The sequence below is a fragment of the Corythoichthys intestinalis genome, chromosome 6 (genome assembly GCF_030265065.1).
Source record: "Corythoichthys intestinalis isolate RoL2023-P3 chromosome 6, ASM3026506v1, whole genome shotgun sequence".
Lineage (NCBI taxonomy): Eukaryota > Metazoa > Chordata > Actinopteri > Syngnathiformes > Syngnathidae > Corythoichthys > Corythoichthys intestinalis.
Genome location: NC_080400.1, coordinates 7,176,443 through 7,202,500, shown reverse-complemented (window position 1 = coordinate 7,202,500; position 26,058 = coordinate 7,176,443). Strand labels below are relative to the sequence as shown.

General features: G+C 39.3%; 1 protein-coding gene across 2 annotated transcripts in view; it reads right to left on the bottom strand.

Annotated features, from left to right (window-relative positions):
- LOC130917315 (probable asparagine--tRNA ligase, mitochondrial) overlaps nt 1-25,395 on the bottom strand; it is a 28,296-nt gene extending 2,901 nt beyond the window's left edge. The window contains exons 1-14 of one of the 2 annotated variants that reach the window (XM_057838582.1): nt 25,115-25,395; nt 21,841-21,950; nt 21,653-21,773; nt 15,830-15,970; nt 15,682-15,762; nt 13,227-13,321; nt 12,968-13,100; nt 6,925-7,023; nt 6,804-6,841; nt 6,618-6,684; nt 6,412-6,549; nt 6,251-6,348; nt 2,840-2,866; nt 1,603-2,624 (exon numbers count right to left, since the gene is read on the bottom strand). In XM_057838582.1, the coding sequence (XP_057694565.1) occupies nt 2,480-2,624; nt 2,840-2,866; nt 6,251-6,348; nt 6,412-6,549; nt 6,618-6,684; nt 6,804-6,841; nt 6,925-7,023; nt 12,968-13,100; nt 13,227-13,321; nt 15,682-15,762; nt 15,830-15,970; nt 21,653-21,773; nt 21,841-21,950; nt 25,115-25,255 (1,434 nt within the window). In that variant the 5' untranslated portion in view covers nt 25,256-25,395 and the 3' untranslated portion in view covers nt 1,603-2,479. Of the gene's footprint in view, nt 1-1,602; nt 2,625-2,839; nt 2,867-6,250; nt 6,349-6,411; nt 6,550-6,617; nt 6,685-6,803; nt 6,842-6,924; nt 7,024-12,967; nt 13,101-13,226; nt 13,322-15,681; nt 15,763-15,829; nt 15,971-21,652; nt 21,774-21,840; nt 21,951-25,114 lie in introns of those variants that run through there. The other variant, XM_057838583.1, reaches the window with a different exon arrangement.
- Between the last annotated feature and the right edge of the window lie 663 nt (nt 25,396-26,058).

Here is a 26,058-nt window from a genome sequence, read left to right as displayed (position 1 = left end):
ACATTATTCATCTGCTCGTGACAGCAACACTTTCAGAATTACACTAAAATAAAATGAAATTAAGTCAGTCTCCTCTTCAACAACAGCAATTCAAATTTGTGTGTACAAGTAACTGCTGATATAGCAATAACAAATGATTAGCATGTATCAGTTAGCGTCCGCACATCATCAAAAAAAAAACAAAAAAAAAACCATCACATAAGGTCGCCCTGAGTATTCGACCAGAATTGAAAACGCACAATAATACGTACAAAAGGAGCTACATACAGTCGTCGCCTCTGGATGCTTCACAAGCAACAAATGTGCGTGCAGGCTGTCCCCTGTCTCGCTCTGCTCTGCTCTTCCTTGTGTGTGTGTGTGGGGTGGACTGCCTGCTCTTTGCTTCCAGCCCCAAAATAAAAGCATGCATCACAAAACAAAAGCAATTAACAAAATAAATGAGACACAGGCTTTGTAACGTTGAAATAACCTAAATCGGGTACAACGTAACCCGGGGATTACCTGTTGTCGGAGTGAGATGTTTTAAAGATCACTGCTGCCATCTAGTGACAATGTATATGGCGGAAAACACAGACAAGACTGAAAAAGCAGGTTCTGCTCTTCCACTCCTCTTTAAAAGAAACTGCCGTATTTTAAGCCAAAACAACTGTTGTGTTTGATAGAACAATATGTCTATATGTTGCAATAGCAGATTCATGGTGCATTAAGCCCCCGAACTATTTTTAATTTGTCCGTTTTACCCTGAAAACCCCCGTTAACAGACGTCGCACAACCGCTTGTTTTACCCCTGCCATAAAACTAAGGTAATTAATTATATTTATTATTCAAAATATGTCATTTTTAGCTTAGAATCATTTATTGATGTCTAATATTTCGTTTAAAAAAAAGACGACTTTTAAAAAATTATTCATTCGCATATTTTACTTTTAAACAAATGACGTCACAATGAAAAAAATGGCGTCTGTAAAAAAGTCACGGATATCTACCTCATAAGTATCGCTTAATTGTATTTTTTTTTTTTTTTTTTTTTGTTACTGTCGCATTTTCTTCGATATGTTAGATGATAAATAATCGATCCAAACAAAGAAAATTTGAAAAGAAAAAAAAAACATATATGAAAAAGGAAATCTCGACCACTCCTTGATGTCTACGATTTCTGCATCTCAACCCTTGTTATATTGCCATGTTTCACCCATAAAATTCCCCCAAAAAATCCAGCTGTGGGCATTCACAACTGTGTCTTGACACTCAGTGATACATGCTACATGGAGTTTTTGGATCGAAACAAGGTAAGTACGCGATAATATCTCGTTAAAAGTCATGGCGTCTGTAATTCTGCTCTCGCGTGCTTTCGCCTCCAGATAGGGTTTTGCCCTAAAAAATCCCTACTGTTCAAATTTTTTCTTCCCCCAGCAAATGGATATTTTAAGCTTTCTAATGACGTATCACACATGCATATCGGACAAATTTGAAATTTGGCCAAATTGGGGGTCTCAGAGCGGAACTTCAAGTCACCTGAGTGTTTTGTGCCATATATATTCCTATATATTGCAATAATTATACCTGACCCTGTGTAATAATATGCAGAATTATGCCAGTTTTTCATGCAGTAACGTCTAAGCATTCAGTATTGATTTGATCTGAAGTGAACATCCATCAAAAAAATAAGAATGCCGGCAGCCTTTTTTGGGTTTAAAAACACGATTTATTGTTAAATTATAACATATTTTGAATTTCTTGGAAGCCTTAAAAAAAAAAAAAATAAAATAAAATAAAATAAAAAGACAACCTGCAGATATTACATGTGACGGTCCTGGCCGTTTAAGTGTTGTTTTATGTTGCGAAGCTTGCAGTCAGCTGATCATCACCTTCGCCAGCTGGCTGCCTCCCCTCCCAGCGTGACGTGTGCTGATCGACACCAAATGGGCAGACGTCGTGGCAGCCTCTGATTGGCCGCTGAAGGACACCACCAACTTCAAAAACCAGCCGCTGTCAACGCTGTGGGAGGTCGCATTGACAGCGTTCGTGCCGCGTTCCTCCTCGCCAGCTGTTTGCTCGGCATCCATTCGTCTTCGCATTCAATCGCTTGTTTGTTACGCTCCTGCTTTTTCGGTGAAGTCTTTTGTGTTTTGCCATTATCTGATCGTTTTTGTTCACCACTGTAAATAAGAGCACTGAAGCAGTAGGAGTAAGCTGCCATTTCTGTTCAACCCGTTTTCTTCTGTTTTGTTTATTGTAGGAAGCCAGGGTAGCGGCTGTCTTTTTGTTATCTCTTTTTGTACGATCAGGGTTTAGTTAGCAGGTGGGGCTTAAGTGTAGATTCCTTTTGTTTGTTGTTTTGGCCTGGGTTTACCCTGAAGCCAGCTTCCTTTGTATTTTGTATTCATTTGGCTAGGTAAATAAATCGATTTGTGTCCACTTGTACACGTGTGATTTGTTTTATGTTACGCCCTTAGCGAGCCGTCAGTTAGACGTAACATTACAGCAGACAAGAATATGCAAATCGAGGGAAGGGAATCACGTCTTTGATGTTGTCCACTCCCAGAATGCACTGCAGGTATCGTTCAAATCCCATTCCAAAGCCGCCGTGTGGAACGGAGCCAAAACGCCTCAAATCCAAATACCTGAAAACAATTTCATTGTTTCATAACTCTTCATGCCATTGACAGTGATAGATGTCTTATCATCTTTCTGTTGTGAATTGAAGGGGTGAATTAATCCTAAATGGATTTGACGTCTCTCGCCGTCATTGGCAGTAAATGAGTTAATGTGGACATTCATGTAAAATCTCATCTCATGGACACAACAGAGCTAATTATCAATAAATGTTTGTTCTTACCAACTGTAGGTGTCTTCTAATCCGACTCTAAAAAAAAAAAATATAGATATAATTTCCAACATTTTTCAGCATTTCCACCTAGCAATCCACAATACAGAGAAGAGGTGCAAGCCGCATTAAAATTTAAAGTCGAATTACCTGATCAACAGTGAGTCTGCAGTTTCTTAACCTGACAGTAAAGTAATTATAAAACTGCTCATTACGACATGAAAAATAAGACTAAAATCTGATCACATTAAATTTGCGTCATGTCTTTTGCTTGCCTGTCTATATTTGTTAAACTTTGTCACCCCTTAGTGGCGCTTAACTAGTTTGTTAGGCTCCAGCTCATTCTGGAGTGGCCTAGCCAGTCTCCAGATCTCAACTACATAGAAAATCTGTGGAGAGAGTTGAAAGTCCGTGTTGCCCAACGGCAGCCCCAAAACATCACTGCTCTAGAGGAGATCAGCCAGGAGGAATGGGCCAAAATACCAGCAACAGTGTGTGAAAAGCTCGTGAAGAGTTAAATAAAACGTTTGGCCTCTATTATTGCCAATAAAAGGTATATAACAAAGTATTGAGATGAACTTTTGGTATTGACCAAATACTTATTTTCCACCATGATTTGCAAATAAATTCTTTAAAAATCAAACAATGTAATTTTCTGTTTTTTCTTCCACATTCTGTCTCTCATGGTTGAGGTTTACCCATGTTGACAATTACAGGCCTCTCTAATATTTTCAAGTGGGAGAACTTGCACAATTAGTGGTTGACTAAATACTTATTTGCCCCACTGTATATTCTCTCGTTTCAGATGAATGAGCATTGTGTAGAACATTTTGGTGTGTATATTCTGTTTGTTATCATTTATAGTCAAACGTATATAATAGGGCTGCCCCAAACGACTAATTTTCTCCTGATTAGTCAGCCGACTATTTTTACGATTAGTCGACTAATCTATTTAAAAAAACATTTTTTTTTTCCTACTAATTAAGCAATTATTTTTTGGGTGATGCTTATCAATTCACAAAAAAAAATTAGAACCCTAAAATTATTTATTAAAGTACAAAAAAAAAAAACGTAAATAACAATAATAAATCACAAATAAACAATGAGTCCAAATGCTGATAGAATTAACTAGGGCAAAAGAATGGAATGTAAACAGATTCAGAACACTGACTTCACCTTTCCAACATGATTCAGAACAATTCTTAAAAAAAAAAAAAACACCTAGCATTAATATTATAGTATAATATTACATACACTGTATAATAGTATTATAATAATTATTCATTGCTAATCAGATTTTTCATAAAGGGTGTCATTTTAAAGGTATTCTTAGTGTAGAATCTGAATTCTGAAGTATGTGGGATTAACTCCAGAAATCGTTATTTATATAACGAACATGACATGCTTTTATTTTGAAATGTTCACCGGAAGTACGTTCGCTAAACAGCTAACTTCAGCTTTATACGCCGCAAAAAAGCACTTTTTGTCATTGCATGGAGTGTCAGTGATATTTTTTTTTTCGCTAGCAAATGCTGTTAACCAGCGATTTTTCATGTTTGAAGTGTCACCTTTTAACCGCAAGTTTGCTTTCACGAGACGACTGTCAATGTTTTATAGCAGGCTAAAGTAGGTTGCCTTTTTCCCCCATTCACCTCAGTGTAGCAGTGCTAACGTTACAGTTGCCACGTTTACATGGAGCCAAATATTCCAATTACAATCGGAATATTTGTTCAAACCGAATAAATGTGTTCCATATAAACACCTCATTCGGAATGAACAGGCCCAAACCAAATGGAATTTCATTCCGTTTCACAGGGGTGGAATATTCCTTTTCCCAAACCGATTAGAAGTAAAATTATATCATGTAAACAGGGAAGCGGAATGGTGTCTGGTTGCGTTCTTTCTGCACATGCTCCGTACTGACGTGGTGACGTCACTTTGTGACGTAAGTAACGTCACTTGCAACATGGCTTCCAAGCACAGCGCACCTAATTGGAGTCCGGCGGAAAGATTGTATTTAATTCAAACTTTAAAAGAATTGAATATAATTGCTCGCTTAGACGGGCGTAAAACGAGGAACAGTGAACTATTTAAAAAAGTTCACGAGAGGTTACACGAAGCCGGAATAGACCGGAGCGTTGACCAGATCAGAAACCGGTGGAAAACCGGCTACTACAAGGCAAAAGAGCAAAACAGCAGAAGCGGATACGACCCCACAAACACAACAAGTGGGTCAAAGTTAAAACAGCAGCACTCCGACGATCGATCTCCATGTTTTGCAACGTGACGCTTTGTTTTGATTAATCTGCGCATGTCAGACGGCAGTTGTCAAACGTCCTTTCGGAATAAAGGCAGTCACATGTAAACGCTGGATCGGAATAGATGAAGTGACATGAAAACAGCTGATCTGAAATTTCCATTCGGAATGATTTGAATCGGTATGAATAAAAGTCAGCATGTAAACGTGGCTAGTGTTTCATATAGATGTGTTTTCTTATTTTGTATGTCTGAACTTTAATTCTACAGCGTGCTGATAAGAGAAAGGAACTGAAGTCTCATATGCCATCAGCACGCACGCACCACTGTATGCAAGCACGCAGCCCTCATTTTTATTTGCCGTGCGATAAATGGACTCATTGCGTATCGCGACAGGCTTAGCAACTTCGATAAAAGATGTCGTTAGTTAGTTAGATGGACTTACAAACTGGGTGACGGCGCTTTAGGTGTTTATTCACGGCCGACGTGCAGCCAAGCTTGGCATTGAAAAGACAGGACACAAGAGTGTACCCTCCTTCGTTTCTTTGAAATAAGTCAATGTTTTGGACACTCTGGTGTGCTCTTTTGGCTTTGTGCCGCTTTCCCCGCTTGCATACAGAGCGTCCGACATTCTGAACTTTCCACGCATATATTTTTTTAACCCTTCATTAACCGTCGACGGGATGATGTGCTCGTCGACGGATTTACGTCATCCATGACGTCGACTATGTCGACTAGTCGGGACAGCTCTAGTATATTATTGCATTGCTGCGAGCGGGAATTATACATTACAGTGAGTATTATATGTTGTATGACAATTTTTTTTCATAATATGAAGCAAAAAAGGCTATGAAAAAATGTTCATGAAATGATTTTTTCGTATCTTGAGGTACCACTGCACTATACTGGACTGTCTCAGAAAATTAGAATACACAATATTCTAATTTTCTGAGACAGTCCTGTATATTGTTCTATGTAAAGGACGTCAGCCAAGGTCGGCCCCCCACATTTTTACCACGCCAAATTTGGTCCCCTTTGCAAAAAGTTTGGACACCCCTGCTTTAAATGGTGGATTAATGTACAGGACTGTCTCAGAAAATTAGAATATTGTGTATTCTAATTTTCTGAGACAGTCCAGTATGTTTATCTGCATGAATGTAAACTCACTCTTCCAAGCGAGCTTTTAGGAGGTCCAGCCTCTCTTCCCTTAGCGAGCCCCCACACAGCTCCCCAACACCAGGCACCAGAAGATCCACAGCGGCCGCCTGCACTTCAAAACACCACGTCATAATGTCTACTCACTCCACCATTGCCGTTTTTCAACCCACCGTATGAAGGGGACTGTCTTGGTTATCTCTGGAATAAAACGGCTTGAGCTGGTAGGGATAATCGACTACAAAGAGTGGACGCATTCCGCAATGTTTCACCAGGTACTTCTCATGCTCCGTTTGGAGGTCGCAACCCCACTGAGAAGCACCAAGAGGGCGTCAATGTGGCATTTGAGCATCTTAGATGACAAAGTGATAATACATACGTTGGTTGGGAAGGCGAACGCCTGAGAGCTTTGCTTAAGGATATTTATAGCCTCACTGTAGGTCACCCTGGAAGTGGAAAGACTTGCTTTAACTTTTGTCAAAGCACGTGAACTCTAGCAAAAATTTAAAAGATTGCCATCTATGAATAGTTTAGTGACTCAATCACTAAGCAAAAAACAACTTACACATGAAATTTGTCCTTCAACATGGTTTCCACTGCATCCTTTCATCAAGTCGGAGATGCAGAAGAAAAGCGCAATGAGACCATTGGTCGGCCTGTTACTGGGCAGAACGTCAGGGACTCACCCTGTGTCCTGGTGTCACGTGCTTATGAAATAAGTCCACGTCTTGAGGGCAGCGGTCCAACACGTGCTCGGTGGTCCGTCTGAACATGTCCTCCATGACCTGTAGCAGGCGTGCCATCAATGATTAAAGTAAGACTTGCTAAGCATGTTAACTCATTTGCTGCCATTGAACAACTAATGTTGTTTCAGGTTCAAAATAATTTTTTGGGTAAGAAATCTAAAGGTGATCCCAGTTTTTCTTTTGCACATGTTTTTTAACTATAGCAGGGGTGACTAAATCTTTGCTATGGTGTTATTTCGAGGGCCATTATGTCTGATGACTAGGGCCATCACATTTAAATGACAACTAATTGATTATTACCAAATGAAATAGTGCTGCAACGATTGATCGATTAATTTGATTAAAAAAAGCTTAGATTCAAATTCTGCTGCCTTGAGGATTTGTTTAATTAGAGTGACGTCGCAATGGTTTGTTTTTAAAGCGTTTGCCTTTATTTTTATTGATTTGGGTGGATACACTGCCTTCTAGAAGCAACAGTGAATATGACATATCTCATTTAACGTAGCTGAATCCAGCTGCTACCTGTTAAGACCAATATTAGGTAAGTTTTTGTTTATGCACTTGTAATTTATGTTATAGGTACGTTTAGCAGTTTTTTTGAGTTCATATGTGTTTGAACGATTTGTTAAGAGCATTGAAAAAAAAAAGAGCATTTTGTAGCATTTAAGCTAGCAGAGCTTTGCTATGCAAGCTAGCCAATTGTTCTTTTGTTGCATTTAGATGCTCATTTTTTTATTCCGTTTGAGGCTAAACTCAGGTATTTTAATTTATTTCTAAATTAAAGTGCAATTTTCCTTAGTTTGAAGATGAATTCAGGAATTTTATGTTGTATTTGCATTTAACTCATTTGCTCCCAAAAACGTATTAATACGTTCTATTTTTAATTGTTTCAGTGCCCTAAAGACGTATTTATTCGTCTTTTACGTTTTTTGTTGGTTTTTTTTTTTTTTTTTTTTTTTTTTTTTTTTTTTACAAGAGACATCTCTGGGTTCTGATTCAATTTAGCTCCAAAGCACAAAGCTGAAAATCCATTTTAAAGCAAAAAAACTGGCCACTAGATGGCAGTAGCACATTTGCTAAGACCCGCAACCCGTTTCAACGGCAATGAACGGTCAGGCTGCCGGCGGAAGACGACCGAATGGAGAAAAACCTAGAGGACGCCCGGGATGCCAGGCGCTGGACGACCGAGCAGAATGACCGGGACCACCAGTGCAGCGGACGATGCCGTTGAGTCCGTGCTGTTCGCCGAGCAGACCCAGCAGTGACAAAAAAAAAAATTCATCTTTATGAGACGGGGCGATGAGGGAAAAGTTTACCCGGCTGTTGCGGCCACAACAGCGTCATCTCTCAGTTAGTTATGTGTAAATAAATTGTTACTTTGCATTCAAAAGCTCAATTTGTCTTGTTGATTATGTTATTTTCTAAATGGAAAACATTCAGATGTTTGGGATGTAACTAAAGCAAAAAATAGCTGTGTTAAAGTCAAACTTATGTTTGAAATGTTTGCTTACACAAAAAGCTCAATTTCTGTTTTTTCATCAGAAATTGGAAAATTGCTCAAACTAAGCTATGTTCTAATTCTGATTTCTAAAGAATGGAAAAAGATATGAACTTATTTTTTTCACTGCTGAAAGAAGAGAGTCTAATCATTTTCTTTTGGTGGGTTCCATGTTTATATAGCAATAGAACAGAATTTTCTGTGGGCCTTGCAAAATCAGTCAAAATCCAGTAAAACAGACGAGAGCGAAGGGTGTTGCACCGGTGAAAATGGTTGGGAGTGAATGAGTTAATGCTCTTTTGAAAGTGCAATCTTTGCGAGCCTTTATTCAACATCTCCTAAAATTTGTTCTCCAATGCATTAAATGTTCCTAATCAGATTACTCGAACTAACTAGTTGATAGATTAATCGTTTACTAAAACAATCGGTAGATGCAGCCCTAAAATGAATAGTCGATTAATCGTTTAAACATTGTCATGAGAGGACTGATAATTCATCCATGGTATAAGTCATAAATAGATAGCATACTAGCAGTATGGCCCAGCGTTGTGTAACGTGAACGTAATTCAAACGAATGGCAGATAAAACATACTTGCATTTGCAATGTAGTAATAGTAAAAGGACAACATAAAGGGGTTAAAGCACAATCACTTTTCCATCACAGTGCACACGTAGGGGTGTGCCATCTTAGGCACCCCACGATTCGATTCGATTACGATTCAGGGTGCTTCGATTCGATTATTGAACAATGATCACGGTATTAAAGATGATCGCGGTTATCATGATTATCGCGACTGTCGATGCATCGTACATTAATAGTTAATACAGTAGCCATACGAATTTATGTCCATTACTTTTCTAAATTATCCTAATGATTCAACAGGAACGATGGAAACATGCCCATACAACAAAAAGCTGCCCTTAAGCTGCTTTTTTATTTATTAATTTTTTTTCCAAGGAAGTGCAAAAACATTAACCATTTCAAAGGGAGTAGTTATTTCTCTCAACAATGCAATAAAATTTACACAGTTGGAATGAATTCCACATTTTCTGGAAACAGTGTCTTCAGAAATAAGACTTCTTTTAACCAATATACTTTGTTTTCACAGATTTCTGTAGTATTTCGCATGTTTGTAGAGTTACCGCTGTACTTAATCATGGTTTTCCACGTTCTGCATATGAAATACACGTAAGCGAATTAGCTTAGCGCTCGGCGCTAACTATAAACATCTCAAAAACAACAACATTAAATGCTAAACAGTACAAGAGGGTTTGTGAACTCATTTCTTATAGATGCACACGGGTCTTAGCAACACACTCAGGACATTTTTCAATTGAAATGGCCTAAAGCTACTGCTGCTCCATCTACAAGACAAGGAGCAACGAACTATCTCTCTTCCCTTCTTGCTCTAAAAATGCGCACAAAAGAGCGACCGCCGGGTTGCGCTTCTGTACTTTCCTGTCTCATACACAAATTTTCCAGTCTTTTAAAAAGGAGTAAATCATCCATCATAACGTGCGTGCGCCCATTAACGGTGCACGGGCGGCAGACGTGTCTTGAATTTCGTTCTGCTACAAGCGGTTGCCATAAAGTTATGAGGGAAAATCATCGTTTTTTAACCTTTATGAATCGGAATCGAATCGTCACATGTCGAATCACGACGCATGTAATAATCGATTTTTTGGAACTCCTCTGTGTACAGTAATGAGGCGAGCGTTGTGGAGAAAACAGAGACAGCTATAATATTTCACGTTTGCTGCTCTGCCCCATACACGCCTTCATTGAACAGAAAACACAGGAACATAACAGCAACCACCAATCTCAGTCATGGGTGCTACTACTACCCACGTACTGTTGCGGGTGTAACACATAATAAATAACAGTCATTAGAGTGTTTATAACAAGCGTCTTTAGAGTACTCAAAGCCACAAAGTATCATCACACCACATTTAAATTTGTAAATGAAACCGTAAAGTTTGGAAGCCAACTGCAACATTGCAATCGCAAGAGACTTATCTTTTGTCCAAAAGATGGCGCTGTCGACTCCACAATCAGGGATTTTCTATGCTAATTTTTGGAGTCAAATTAATTTTCTGCACTTAATCGAGGCCAACAGAGATCAAATCCATCTAAGAACACTCTCAGGAAGAAAGTACAATTGTGTAAAATTTAGTCAAAATCCGCCCAGCTGTTTCGGAGTCCATAGGGAATGAACACACACAAACACAAAGTTCCATTTAAATACTGTATAAGTACTGTATAGTTATATAGATTTGACGATAAAGCTTGAAAAACTGCTCAAAATCTTTTTTAGCTTCTCAATATTATTTTAGATAATAGAAGGAAGAAAAAGTACTCTTTAACTCATTCACTCCCAGCCATTTTCACCAGAGAAAGGCCCTTCGCTCCCGGCCGTTTTTCTGGATTTTGACTAATTTTGCAAGGCCCACAGAAAATTCTGTTCTATTGCTGTATAAACACGGAACCCACTAAAAGCAAGATTAGACTCTCTTCTTTCAGCAGAAAAAAAGTAAGTTCATATCTTTTTCAATTCTTTAGAAAAATCAGCAATAGAAAATAGCTTAGTTTGAGCAATTTTCCAATTTCTGATGAAAAAAACGGAAAAAATCAGCTTTTTGTAAACGCATACATTTCAAACATAACTTTGACTTTAACAAAGCTATTTTTTGCATTAGGTACATCCAAAACATCTGATTAATATTTTCCTTTTACAAAATACCAAGAACAACCAGACAAATAGAGCTTTTGATAGCAAAGTAACAATTTATTTACACATGACTACTATGAGATGAGGCTTTGTCGCCGAGATGACGCCGTTGTCGCAGCGTCAGCTGTGTAAACTTTTCCCTCATTGTTGTCTGTATCACAAAGATGGATTATTTTTGTGTCTCTGCGGGGTCTGCTCGGCGAGCCGCAGCACTGTGGGTCCCACTCGTTGTACTCAGTCGTCCAGCGCCTGGCCTCCCAGGCGTCCTCTCGGTTGTTTTGTTCGGTCGGAGCGCCGCCTGGCATCATGCCGCCAGCGCTCCGACCGTGCTGCCCGACCGTTCATTGCTGTTGAATCGGGTTGCGGGTCTTAGAAAATTGTTTTTGGGACAAAGAAGCATTTAAAAATAGAATGTATTTATACGTTTCTGGGAGCAAATGAGTTAAAAAATATTTTACAGAAAAATACCCCAGCATTTTTTTAATTTGAAAAAAAAAAAAAAAAAAAAGTTGAAAAACTAAATGCCTCTTAATTTTCTTAATATTGTTTGTTTAAAAATATAATAATAAACATAAAAAGGAAGAAAATCCATGAAATATTTTATTTTAGCAAAAAAAGATTTACCGTAATTTTCGGACTATAGGCCGCTACTTTTTTCCCTCATTTTGAATCCTGCGGCTTGTAGTCCGGTGTGACTTATTTGTTGATTTATTTGGGTTAATAGGTTACACTTTATTTGACAGCGGCATCATAAGACTGTCATGAGAACATCATAATTATGACATGACACTATCATGGGCATTACTGAATGCTTATGACAGATGTCAATATGTGTCACGTGGCATATTATGTCACTAAATCCATTTATGTCCAGATCTTTTACGTCCATTCAAAAGTGAGATAATTTGCTGGATGACACTAACTGACATCTATTATAAGCATTCATGAATGCTTATGACAGTGTCATGTAATAATTATGACTGTCTTATGACAGTATCATGACACCACTATCCATGAAAATGTTACCAAATACCATAACGAGCAATTAATGAAACAACTGGAACAGTAACTGAAGAAATAATTAGCACAGAACATGACTGTTATTTACATCTGTAGCGACGCCATGCATGCTAGGAGGAATGTTGGATGACAACAGTGTTGAGAGCAGGTGGCAGCAGAGGTTGACTGTCTACCCCAAGGAAGCAGTGATGGCCAAATGAAGCTTTTAGTGACAATAAGGCTTAGCAGCCAATTGGTTCAAACCTTAATGGTGGGTTATTTGGTCTCATGACAGTCTTACAGTGCCATTGTCAAATGAAGTGTTACCAGTTAATATCTTTTGGTGTAAATTTCCCATAATACAATGAGGACAACTGCGGCTTATAGGCCAGTGCGGCTTATCTATGAACAAATGCTGTTTTCATGTCAAATTTGGTGGCTGGCGGCTTATAGTCAGGTGCGCCTTATAGTCCAGAAAGTAGGGTACTTTCACGGGAGTCACTTATAACGATCTGGCGCCCAGGCCTCGAGTTTGACACCCGTGAACTAAAGGAGGACCTTTTGCGTCATCTTTTTTAGATGTATCTTAGTAGCTTGTGGCACGAACTGCCTTATTTCAATTTTTTTTTTACACATTTGGAGGAGGCTTTTGCGAGTTAGATGATTTTTCTTTCAAATTCTTGCCGGGTGCTATGTTTCACTACCACTGATGGCGATAGAAGTCAATGGCACCAGATGATGCGTGGCATGTGCTTACCTTAGTGAGATCCTCTATAGACCGCGTAAATGCCAGCTCCGCCTCCACCATGAAAAACTCGGCCAGGTGGCGTCGGCTCTGGGAGTTTTCAGCGCGAAAGGTCGGCCCGAAAGTGTAGACTCTGGAAAATGACCTACAGGCATAATTATAGAGAGATACACTGTCAGTGTGTGTGTGTGTGAAGGTTTTACCCTTAGGTGCTGCAAAGTAATTCCGCTGAAGATACTTAAAGAAAAAAAGTCATAAAATAACACGTCACCCTGCCATGACCTCCAAGTGGAGCTGACCAGACACGGTCAAGTAAGCCGGAACCGAGAAGAAGTTGTCGTCCTCGCTGTTTTGTGGACAAGAAGCCTATCGAGAAAGACACAAAAAATTATCATATTGGTATATTCTTTTATGAACCTCTTCATGCCTGAATTTACATTGAACAAATCTACATAAACGAGAACTAGGGAACACATAAGTGCATAAAAATATTTTAAAATATACGCACAAAATATGCATATGGCGGAAAACACAGACAAGACTGAAAAAGCAGTTTCTGCTCTCGCACACCTCTCTAAAAGAAACTGCTGTATTTTAAGCCAAAACAACTGCTGTGTTTGATAGAACAATATGTCTATATGGTGCAATAGCAGATTCATAACGAATTAAAGAGAATTATAATACTAAGGGGCTGTGAAATATCAATAGAACCGTTTTGTGGCAAGATAACAAATATTAATAAAGTTAACAAAAAAATAAGTCACATTCATGAGCAATTATCGAAAATAGATTGAAAATTACGAACATTTCCGAAAGTATTCCGGAAACAGCCGAATGGGGCTTTGACGTCACAGCCAGGAAACAAAAGGTCGAGGCAGGTGCCATCGTTGTTTATCGACGAGAGAGTTGCGTTCGTGCTTTGTCAAAAAAATCGCTAAAATGGTTCAAACCTGTCATGCTATGTGGTGCACAAATAGCCATTTGTCGCAATGTAGTACCCATAGTTCCCAAACGCGAGAAAAAGAGCTGGACTACACAGACAATGAGTAAAGTTAGTCCGTGCAAAGAGGGCTAATTTTGCAGATCCAGCCTCCGGCACGGTTTTGTGTAGTGCACATTTTACACCTGAAAGCTATTCAAACTATGGACAAATGAAATCAGGTTTTGCTAAGAAATTGCTGCTGAAAGCAGATGCGGTGCCCACCATACACGCACAGCCACCTAAATGTCCTGAGATATCAAGAAAGAGGACGATGACTGGCACTGATGAGACTGATGAGAGAAATATTTTGTTATGTACCCTTTGTTGGCAAAAACGGAGGCCAAACATCTTCTGTAACTCTTCACAAGCTTTTCACACACTGTTGCTGGTATTTTGGCCCATTCATCCATGCAGATCTCCTCAAGAGCAGTGATGTTTTGGGGCTGTCGTTGGGCAACACAGACTTTCAACTCCCTCCACAGATTTTCTATGGAGTTGAAATCTGGAGACTGGCTAGACCACTCCAGGACCTTGAAATGCTTCTTATGAAGCCACTCCTTTGTTGCCCTGGCTGTGTGTTTGGGATCATTGTCATGCTTATGACCCAGCCCCGTCTCATCTTCAATGCCCTTGCTGATGGAAGGAGATTTTCACTCAAAATCTCTCGATACATGGCCCCATTCATTCTTTCTTTTACACAGATCAGTCGTCCTGGTCCCTTAGCAGAAAAACAGCCCCAAAGCATGATGTTTCCACCCCCATGTTTCTCAGTGGGTATGGTGTTCTTCTGATGCAATTCAGTATTCTTTCTCCTCCAAACACGAAAACCTGTGTTTCTACATAAAACTTCTATTTTGGTTTCATCTGACCATAACACAGTCTCCCAGTCCTCTTCTGGATCATCCAAATGCTCTATAGCGAACCGCAGACGGGCCTGGACGTGTACTTTCTTCAGCAGGGGGACACGTCTGGCGGTGCAGGATTTGAGTCCCTGGCGGCGCATTGTGTTACTGATAGTATCCTTTGTTACTGTGGTCCCAGCTCTCTGTAGGTCATTCACTAGGGCCCCCCGTGTGGTTCTGGGATTTTTGCTCACCGTTCTTGTTATCATTTTGACGCTACGGGGTGAGATCTTGCATGGAGCCCCAGTTCGAGGGAGATTATCAGTGGTCTTGTATGTCATCCATTTTCTAATAATTGCTCCCACAGTTGATTTCTTTACAACAAGCGTTTTACTTATTGCAGATTCAGTCCTTCCAGCCTGGTGCAGGTCTACAATTTTGTCTCTGGTGTCCTTCGACAGCTCTTGGGTCTTGGCCATAGTGGAGTTTGGAGTGTGACTGTCTGAGGTTGTGGACAGGTGTCTTTTATACCAATAATGAGTTAAAACAGGTGCCATTAATACAGGTAATGAGTGGAGCCTCGTTAGACCTTGTTAGAAGAAGTTAGACCTCTTTGACAGCCAGAAATCTTGCTTGTTTGTAGGTGACCAAATACTTATTTTCCACTGTAATTTGGAAATAAATTCTTTAAAAATCAAACAATGTGATTTTCATTCACATTCATTCACATTGTCTCTCATGGTTGAGGTTTACCCACGTTGACAATTACTGGCCTCTCTAATATTTTCAAGTGGGAGAACTTGCACAATCAGTGGTTGACTAAATACTTATTTGCCCCACTGCATTTGTAAAATTTAAATTCAGTTATCAAAAGGTTAAAGAACCTCATCAGGAACTCTCACCTCAATCTGAAAGAGCTCTCCTGCCCCCTCGCAGTCGTTGGAGGTGATGATCGGCGTGTGAATTTGCACAAAACCATTTTCCTGGAAAACAGGAAGGAGAGTAAGCGTTGGTGCTAGCTCGGCAAACCCTCGGCTGATTTGACCTCACCTTGAAAAACGAGTGAACGGCCCAAGCGGCCTCGCTGCGTATCCTCAGCAAGGAGCTGAAGGCGTTTGTTCTGCCGCGGAGGTGTGGGAACTGGCGGATGTACTCCAGTTTGTGGCGCTCTTTGATTTTAAACGGGAAATCCTGCAAAGTGATGATAAGTCGTATTATGTTAAAAAAAAAAAAAAAGGTCAGGGTGAGTTTATATTCATGATGGAATAGTAGGGGTTCCATGGGAAAAAAAAAAGTTCCTGACATAATATTGTATAAAAAAAGCCAGATTTGAAAGTTTTTAAAATTAGTCATATGATGAGAATGAGGTTGTAAATACGGAATATTGCATTCCGTATTTACAACCTCATTCTTCTTCTTGATCAAGTTTATTACTTTCTAAATAGTCATATTATGAGAAAAGTATATTAGGAAAAAGTGTGCATCTCTAAGATAACAATGGGAATGTAGAGAATACAATCAAATCACAAAACTAAAGTGTATGTTTGAAATTACAATAGTGGTTTTAGGACTGGGGCCAATCTAATTTGAATGGCCCCTAAATTGCCCGTTCGCATTTTAGCACAAAGCATGTCAATCGACAAATTCTTCTTTTCTGAATTGAGAATGAGATTATCTTGTTTCAAGAGCAGTGTTTTTCAACCAGTGTGCCGCGAGAAATGATCCAATATTGTATAATATTATATGATTTTTGTTTGTTTTTTTTGTTTTTTTTACTTCGTCGGGCAGAGCTGCAGTAGGAAGGAGGAGGAGGTAGAAGGTTTCGGTCGTGTGCAGATGAGCGAGGTATTGCTCATGTTGCGTTCAAGAACTGCACAGATTTCTAGCCATCAGCCACATTGCTGTCAGCGACAATGTGGACCTCAGCACGTCTACTGAACATCATTTAATTAGACTCGTCTAATGTCGATATACATGAAAGTGTCCTTTCCCTTTAATCCATATGTGACAACCGTCAATCCTCCCCATGTGCTTTATTCCAACACACTGTCGAGGACAGCAAAGTGGCCGATGGCTAGAATTCCGCGCAGTTCTTGAACGCGACACGAGCAGCTATCCGACAGCGCCATGGTGCCAAGCAAGCTTAAACATCATCTCCAAATGAAACAGTCATCACTTCAAAACAAGTGGATGGACTATTTTGTTCGCCTTCGTGAAAACAAAGGGAAACAGGGTCTTTTTTTTTATTAAAAAACTAGAAACGTAAATGAAAAAGGACTCAAAGCCAGTAACCTTGTTGCTGAACTTGTTGCTCAATCCAAAAAGTCCCGCACCGTGGCAGAGACATTAATACTACCTGCTTGCAAAGCCAATGTCAGCGAGATGCTTGACCCTGACGCCGTTAAACACATTAAGTCCCCGTCTGATAGGCTTGAAAAGATCAGAATTACTGTATTTTTCGGACTCTAAGGCTACGTTCATACTACAGGTCTTAATGCACGAATCCGATTTTTTGTCATATCCGTTTTTTCTGCGTGCCCGTTCAGACTGCCTTTATCCATTGAGACCGTTCAAGTATTACGCATGCGCACTAATTCGCAGTCCGACACCCGCTAAGCAAGAAGACCAGCATGCGCAGAACCATCAAAACAAATGACAGACGTCATCAGTCATTCCAGGGCTATCATATTTTGCTTTTCAAAAGGTGGACACAAATAACAGACATGAATAATCCCCGTTTAGGCAAATATTCAAAGTTTATATGGATCGATAGCATGCATGCACTGTCCGTGCACGTCACACACACATACGGGCAGTTTGTCCCGACTCTCGGCCGTGGAGGCAATGTTGAAATATTGCTCACTTGGAACAGAGAGAAAACTGAGCATTCTCAGGCTTATCCTCAACCCATTTTTATTTTTTATGACTGTTGTCAAGCTCAGCTCTTCCTCAAAAGCCGTGTTCACTGCAAGCTAGGCGCTAATAACGCACAGGTGCATCGCTACGGTAACTACTCTCTCGCTATTTGATGACGTAATTGCTGCATTAAATCCGATTTGCGGGACTGGACAGTACAGACCGCCGCGACAGTCTGGAAAAATGTGGCCCAGATCGGATTTAGACCACATACGAAAGTGACCCAGATCGGATTTGAAATGGTCCCGTTCTATGCGACTTGTCACGTTCAGACCGTCAAGTTAATGCCTCACTCGAGTCGGAAAAACACGAAAAAATCGGATTCGTGCATTAAGACCTGTAGTATGAACGTAGCCTAAGTCGCACCTGAGTATAAGTCGCACCAGCCATAAAATGCCCAACGAAGAGAAAAAAATAAGTCGCACTGGAGTATAAGTCAAATTTTGGAGGGAAATTTACTTGATAAAATAAAACCCATAGAACAGATGTCATCTTGAAAGGCAATTTAAAATTAAAATACAATAGAGAACAACATGCTGAATAAGTGTACAGTATGATAATGTTACACGTGGCCGGTATGTTAACGTAACATAGCTATTAAGAGTTATTCAGATAACTATAGCATAAAGAACATGCTAACAAGTTTACCAAACCATCAGTGTCACTCCACAACACCAAAATAACATATCACATAATACATCATAAAATGATATAATCAGGCATGAAAATAGGTCAGGGGTTAAAAAACGTGAGAAGGGTGTGGTGGAAAAACATTCCAGTACACTGTACAACAGGGGTGTCCAAACTTTTTGCAATTGGGGCCAGATTTGATGTAGTAAAAATGTGGGGGGCCGACCTTGGCTGACATCCTTTACATAGAACAATACCGTATTGGCCCGAATATAAGACGGCCCTGATTATAAGACGACCCCCTCTTTTTCAAGACTCAAGTTTGAAAAAAAGACTTTTAGAACACCAAATTAATTTTTATAGAGAAAATAATTACAGTACATCTTAAACAAATGATTATAACAATATATTTGAGAGAAAAAGCATGTTATTTTGCCTCATTCAAATCTTAATATCTGAACATTTAAATATGTAAACTAAAGTACAATGACATTTGTTAATGAATGGCTTCTGGTTTTTGAAATGTAAATAAACCAATCTATTGTGATAAAACAACAAAATTGCAATAACTGCATTAACCATCAAAGTGAAGTCTAACTGTAACTGTAGTCTTGAAACAAATTTGAATAAGGAAAAACAGTGCAATAAAATAATGCAAACTGGTTAAACTTGAGAGTAGCTGAGATCTGTCATGACAGAACATCGCTTCAATGATATCTGGCGCCATCTAGCGTCATGAATGGGTATAATGTCTAGACCGCGAATATAAGACGACCCCCACTTTTTCAGTCTTCTTTCAATGCAAAAAACACCGTCTTATATTCGGGCCAATACAGTATATTTAAGCAAACACATTTGCTTTATTTATTTATTTTTAATTCATAATTTAAACAATCTTTCAACTAGCCTTTGTGGCGTTCTCTTTGGACTCTCGAAATACTGCTGCTGTGAAATTATGCTAGCTTCAGGTTGCTTCAATTTCTCGCTGCGTATCTTCCCTGTAATCTTGTCGTACATGTCAGCGGTTCTTGTTTGGTAATATCGCCTCACATTGGACTCTTTAAAAACAGCGACTGTCTCTTTGCAAATGAGGCACACACAGTTGCGTATGTTAATGAAGAAATAGTCCAATTTCCACCTATCCTTGAAGCGTCGGCCGTCACAGTCAACTTTTTTTATTGATTGTCGCCATATTAGTGGGTAAATGAGGAGCAGCATTTAGTGTTTAAGCTACTTCACATGCTGGTAGCAGTACTGCTGAAAAAATTTATTAAGTTAGTGTGCGGGCCAGACGTTATTGATTTTATGACAGAGGCTGGGGGCCGGATGAAATTTGACCACGGGCCGCATTTGGCCCCCGGGCCGGGCTGTAGACATATCTGCTGTACAACTAGGGCTGTCCCAAACGACTAATTTTCTCACGATTAGTCAGCCGAGTATTTTTACAATTAGTCGACTAATCTAATAATTTTTCCCTGCCTTTTTTTCCCCTAATTTAGCAATGGAATTTTGATGATGCTTATTAATTCACAAAAACATTTTGGAACACTTAAATTCTTTATTAAAGTCTAATAAACACGTAAATTACCCCAGTAAATCACAAATAAACAATGAGGTCAAGTGCTGACAGCATTAACTAGTGCAAAAGAATGGAATGTAAACAGATTCAGAACACTGACCTCGCCTTTCCAACATTATTCAAAACAATTCTTAAAAAAAAAATATCTAGCATTAATATTATAGTATATCACTATACATATAATAGTAGTAGAATCTGAATTCTAAAGTATGTGGGATGAACTCCAGAAATCGTTATTTATATGACGAACATGACGTGCTTTTATTTTGAAATGTTCACCAGAAGTATGTTCGCTAAACCGCTAACCATAAGCTTTACACTTCGCAAAAAATGCTTTTTGTTATTGCATGTGGTGTCACTAATCAATTTTTTTCTTCATTTTTTTCGTTTGCAAATGCTGTTAACCAGCAATTTTTCATGTTTGAAGTGTCATCTTGTAATCGCAAATTTGCATTTTGGAGAAGACTGCCAATGTTATATAGCAGGCTAAAGTAAGTTGTCTTTTTTCCCCATTAGTCTCAGTGTAGCAATGCTAACGTTTACAGTGTTCAATATAGATGTGTTTCCTTATTCCTTATCCCACAAAGACACTTCAGTTTGAACTGAAGTTGGATTGGCTAATGTAAATTTAACATATTTGATTTAAATCCAAATGGGTAATCCATTGATTGTGCTTCAGAATATGGATCAGGTCAGCACGATGTCAAAGATGGTATTACAGACTAATGAATGGGGAGTGCTGCTGACGGCAACCGTCAGCCATTGCGTTGACAGTGCCCATCTCAACAGTGAACTATGACATTTTTCTTCAATGAACTGAGGAAGACATTTGGTCAACTGTACATTGTACAGAACCATACAATGTACGTTTGAGATGCTTGAGTGTTTTCATTTCCTAGATCTCATTTTTTTTTCTAATTCCTGTCTAGGTGAAGACACACTTAAGGAACAGGGGGACCATCTTGTAGCATGCCTCACATTGACTATAAATGGACCACCTATTGCCGCCACCCCCCCCCCACACACTTTTTTTTTTTTAAGTCCAGGAAAATCAAGTGTTCCCCGGCAGGATGCAAACTTTGCAAACAGATCTTTGTTGTGGTTCTTGAGAAATTTTTTTTAAAAAAATAAAATTAAAATTAAAAAATCTTATTTGTCATGATATGAAACAAATTCGCCACGGCACAACATGATGGGGTTGTCAAACTCAGATGCAGTCCACCACCACCACAGCTTCAAAAAATCCTAAGGGAAACCCTGACTTTGTATCCCAAAGGTAATTGATATGCTCCTGTCAAGAATCGAGATATCGTTTTAAAAAGGTGTTATTTGGGTGATTCACAGGTCACGTCCTGTTCTGTAACTCAAAATAAACTTTAAATGACCCATAAAATACCCCAAAATCAACAGGAAGTAACTGAAAATCAACAGGTTAATGATCTTAAATTGCCCAAAATCATCTCATTGCCTGGCATTGGCTACCACTGACGGCCATAGACGTTCAATCCGTTTGAACCCACTTCAAACGGATTGAACGTCTACCAGTGATAAACTCATTCCAATTCACATCAGAAACTTGTTTTTCTGTTTATTAGTTGTTTGTAGAAAATCCTAGAATGATTTCCTGACCGATGTATCGCCATATCGTCAGATCATGGTTATCGTGAGCTTTGTATCGCAAATCTTTTCGTATCGTGAGGTACTAAGAGGTTCCCACTCCTAGAGTGCACAAATAAGAGCATCCTCACCAAAGGGTTACATTCTCCAACCACGTGAATGTGCTCGGCTTCCAGCTCCACAGGCTGTTTGGGGTGCAGACTTTTCTTCAAAACTCCACAAATCTCAACTGCGCTTCCGAATGTCAGCTGCCTTAATTCAGAAAAAGAACAACAGTTTTAATCTGTGTAGATCGTCAATAGAATATCCAAATCCTTACGGGTCATTGTATTCTGGACTGGCGACAATCTGCAGCGACTGCAGGCAGCTGCCATCGTTGACGTCCACGAACAAATTTGCCTTCTGAGCTCGGACGGAACGAACCCATCCCTGCAGGACAAACGCTTTGAGTTATTCATACATAAAAGTTTCAAAGCAGACATTTTGAACTCATGAAATTTGAAATTTCTGTAAAATACAGCCATAAACTTCACTATTAGTTGTCGAGACAGCTCCTACAGACATTGCGCCACGGCTTCCTGCAAGGGGCTGGGCCAAGCAGAGCGCCCTGCCAGTTTCATTACAAGGGCCTACGTTTGGTCTCAACATTGGTAGGGACGATATAACAGTATAACCTGCATGTACACCTTTTGCTGGGGACGGGACATTTATGAGCTATGATTTATGATCAATATGTGAAATATTGCTATTGATCCTGAAAATATAGGTGATTATCTCCGCATTTGGTGATTTTTGTGCATCTAGTGTAAAATCGGAGAATTTTATCGCTATTTTAAGTTTTGGTATACTTGTATAAAAACTAATTAATCGGGATTTTATTAGGGATCGACTTTGAATTTTCTTTTTTTTTTTGCCGCTGCTCATGGAGACTCATATATGCCTGAGGGAGGTGCCTGTTTTGGTTTTAGGTCGCTAGCGGCTTTGGTTTTGAAAATATTTTAATTTTAAGTTTTTGAAAATAGGCCCCCTAAGGAGCGGCCCCGAGCCTTTTTCCTTCAACTAATAGCAGTGTTGTTAATAACGGCGTTACAATATAACGGCGTTCTAATTAATTACTTTTCTCATCTTGGCAACGCCGTTACCGTTACTGAGGCGGGAAAGACGTGCGTTACAATGCATTACTAAGTTGGTTGAATAAAAAAAGTCAGAGAGACGGACTCACGGAGACGAGAGAGCAGAGCAGGAGTGGGGAAGACGCCGTTGCAAACACGATGCTAGGTGGCTCCTATAGACCCTACTCACATGACGTCACAACCACGCCCCCGCGCCATATTGTCCATCAACTCGTCGTTGTTGATGCATTACCGCTACGTAAATTCCTCCTATAATGGCGTGTTTTTCTGCTCGTTAACATTATTAATCAAAATGGTGAAGGCGTGTGTGGCGGTCGGTTGCAATAACAGAGAAGATAGACGGAGAGACTTGAGATTCTACCGTATTCCGAGAGACCCGGAGAGGAGAGCGAGATGGACTGCTGCAATTAGACGAGAAAACTGGGCTCCAAACGATTACCAAAGATTATGTAGTAGTCATTTTATATCTGGTAAGATGCATTTAATATATATTTAGAGGGTTTTGGGCTGACAACCACAATTAAGATCATTGCTAGGCTAATCACTGACAACATACCGTTTCAAATTCAAGATGCTTATTTCTTCCACCATCTTTATTTTTTGAATAATATTTAGCTGGTAACAAGTGAAAGAAGCTGGCCTCGTCTACGGATCATCAGTTAAACAGGGGTGTCCAAACTTTTTGCAAAGGGGCCAGATTTGGTGTGGTAAAAATGTGGGGGGCTACCTGGGCTGATTTACGTAGAACAATACATTTAAAGAAATTTTAGCAAGCCCTTCTGTGTGTCACATTTGCTTTATTTATTTATTTATTTTTAATTCATAATTTCAACAATCTCGCCTTTGTGGCGTTCTCTTTCGACCCTCGGGCTCTTGCGAAATACTGCTGCTGTGAAATTAAATTAGCTTCAAGTTGCTTTAATTTCTTGTTGCGCATCTTCCGCGACTGTCTCTTTGCAAATGAGGCAGACACAGTTGTGTATTTTATTGAAGAAATAGTCTAATATGCACCTATCCTTGACGTGTCACAGTCAACTTTTTTTTTTTTATTGATTGTCGCAATTTTAGAAAATTGGAAGTAAACAGTCACACGGGGTAATGTTGCTTAGAGTGCTGCTCTTAAAGTTTTTCAAACTTTCGTGAGAATAAGCTGATTTTGTGTGGACAAGATAGTTGTAAATATCAGGGTAGCAGATGTCAGGCAGAGACGACGAAGACAGTGGGTCGAAAAACATCGATTTAGGCATCAAATATGGATCTGGCGAATGGATAAACTGAAGCTTTTCCACATAACGCCTTTTATGCAGCGCATCCAATGAGTTTACAGCGTCAGATAACACCAGGGCTTCCATGAATTGCTCTATAACTTGCACGACTAATTGAAACCATTGAGAATAGGTCTAAAAAATGATGGACAATATGGCGGCCGGATACAGCGACATGTCATTTTGTGACGTAGGTGAGTAGGGCCTATAATACCTGACTGTAGTCTACAAACTACGCCCACATGATACGGTAGATATCACATATTATAGAACTAGGTGCAAATGTTAGACATGGCTGCATTGGCAACATGTTTAAGGACTACATGTGTTAGTAAACAGCCGCCATCTTAAAGCAGTAGACCTCTCAGGAAGGCTCTGTTGTAGAGATCCTTCCTAGCGAACCAATTTTTTTTTTTTTATCTAAAATGGTCCTAAATCGGCAAAATCTTGACTTAAATCTATCTTTAAATGATGAAACAGTTTTAAAACGTACACATGTTGAAAGTAGACAGAAGGGAACTAATGCAATAGCGGGCGCAATTTTAACAACTTTAACGGTTGATTCACAACTTTAAATGACTTCCACACATAGCAAAGGTTACTATCTAGTTATCGCAATACCCTTGAGTCTAGTTAAGTGGAGGGTAAAGAATTGGGCTAGGGCCAATTGTCCCAAAAACCCTTTAAACTTCACATTGTGCCACCTTTTTTTGGGGGGGGGGGAGAAAAAAAACAATACATGAAAATTATCACTAGTTACTTTGCCAAGTAACTAATTACTCTTAAATTCAGGTAACTGAGTTACTAACGCAATTACTTTTTGGGAGAAGTAATTTGTAACTGTAATTAATTACTTTTTTAAAGTAAAATTAACAACACTGACTAATAGTGAAGTCTATGCTGCAGCATATTCAAGAAACATATCTCCATCAATTCTAATTTCTCGGACTATCAAGACCTTGTTGTCCACGAATAACTGGGGGTGTTGTGAGGTATTCAGGGGAAATGGGAAAATTTGGCACTAACAATGACTAGCAGGTTGTAAGACTGAAAACTTGATACGCATATTACCAAGGTAATAATAAGTACAAGACAAGACTCCGGACAAGATGCGAGATCCTGAAATGTGCTAAATGTACAGTAGATGTTCCGCTTTATATATTAAACGTTCGACCACACGTGCGTTAAAAGTTACCTGAATTTGGACGTTTTTTCCCAATCCAGCTCCTGAAATTGCCTCAGAAACCCGAAGGTTCCTCGGCACCTTCTCGCAGAAATCCCTCAGAGTTTGTCGGAACACTCTCCGGGAAAGCGTGCGTGCAGCAGTCCGAAGCATCTTAATAACATCACGACACGTAATGCGCTACAGGAATACTTTGAAAACATAAACCAACAGGCTTTTCAGTGATTTATTCGGCGAATAGCTTGTTTCGCTTTCATTTGACATTCACGTTGGTTCCGCACATCTTTTTCTATCACTTCCTGGTTGTGTCTTCCGCTATTGGGCCAATGGGGCACGTGGTTTGACAAATATCCAATGAGATTTTAGACGGATACTCTTCGGGGCATCTGGAAGATGTAGTTTCCCTTCAATTTACCAAAGAGCGTGAAGTCTAGTTCCAAAATTCATCAAGCGCATGCCTGTCAACCCGAGGCTGTTGGCAATCTTACAAATAGTGATGGTTTCCCTTACAAATTGGTGACTAATCTTACAACGTCGTATATAGCGTGCAATATGAAACAAAAATAAAACTCAATTTTTAAAATAATATAAATTTGTTGGTAATATTGTAACATATAAGCTGGTGCAATCAAAGAACAGTCAATATCTTCAGCTACATCATGATTATTAAAATTTAACAGTGACTTTTGTTATAATTGTATGTAGCACTTTTGGAAATTTCTATCATGTCTTTTGATCAAGGGCGTAGGTTTGCATAGGGACGGTAGGGAGTAGGGACATAACACTACCAACATTTCAGGACGCATAAATTGTCCCCACCAACTTTTAAGCAACCTTATATATATATATATACAGTTGTGGTCAAAAGTTTACATACACTTGTGAAGAACATAATGTCATGGCTCTCTTGAGTTTCCAGTTATTTCTACAACTCTGATTTTTCTCCGATAGAATGA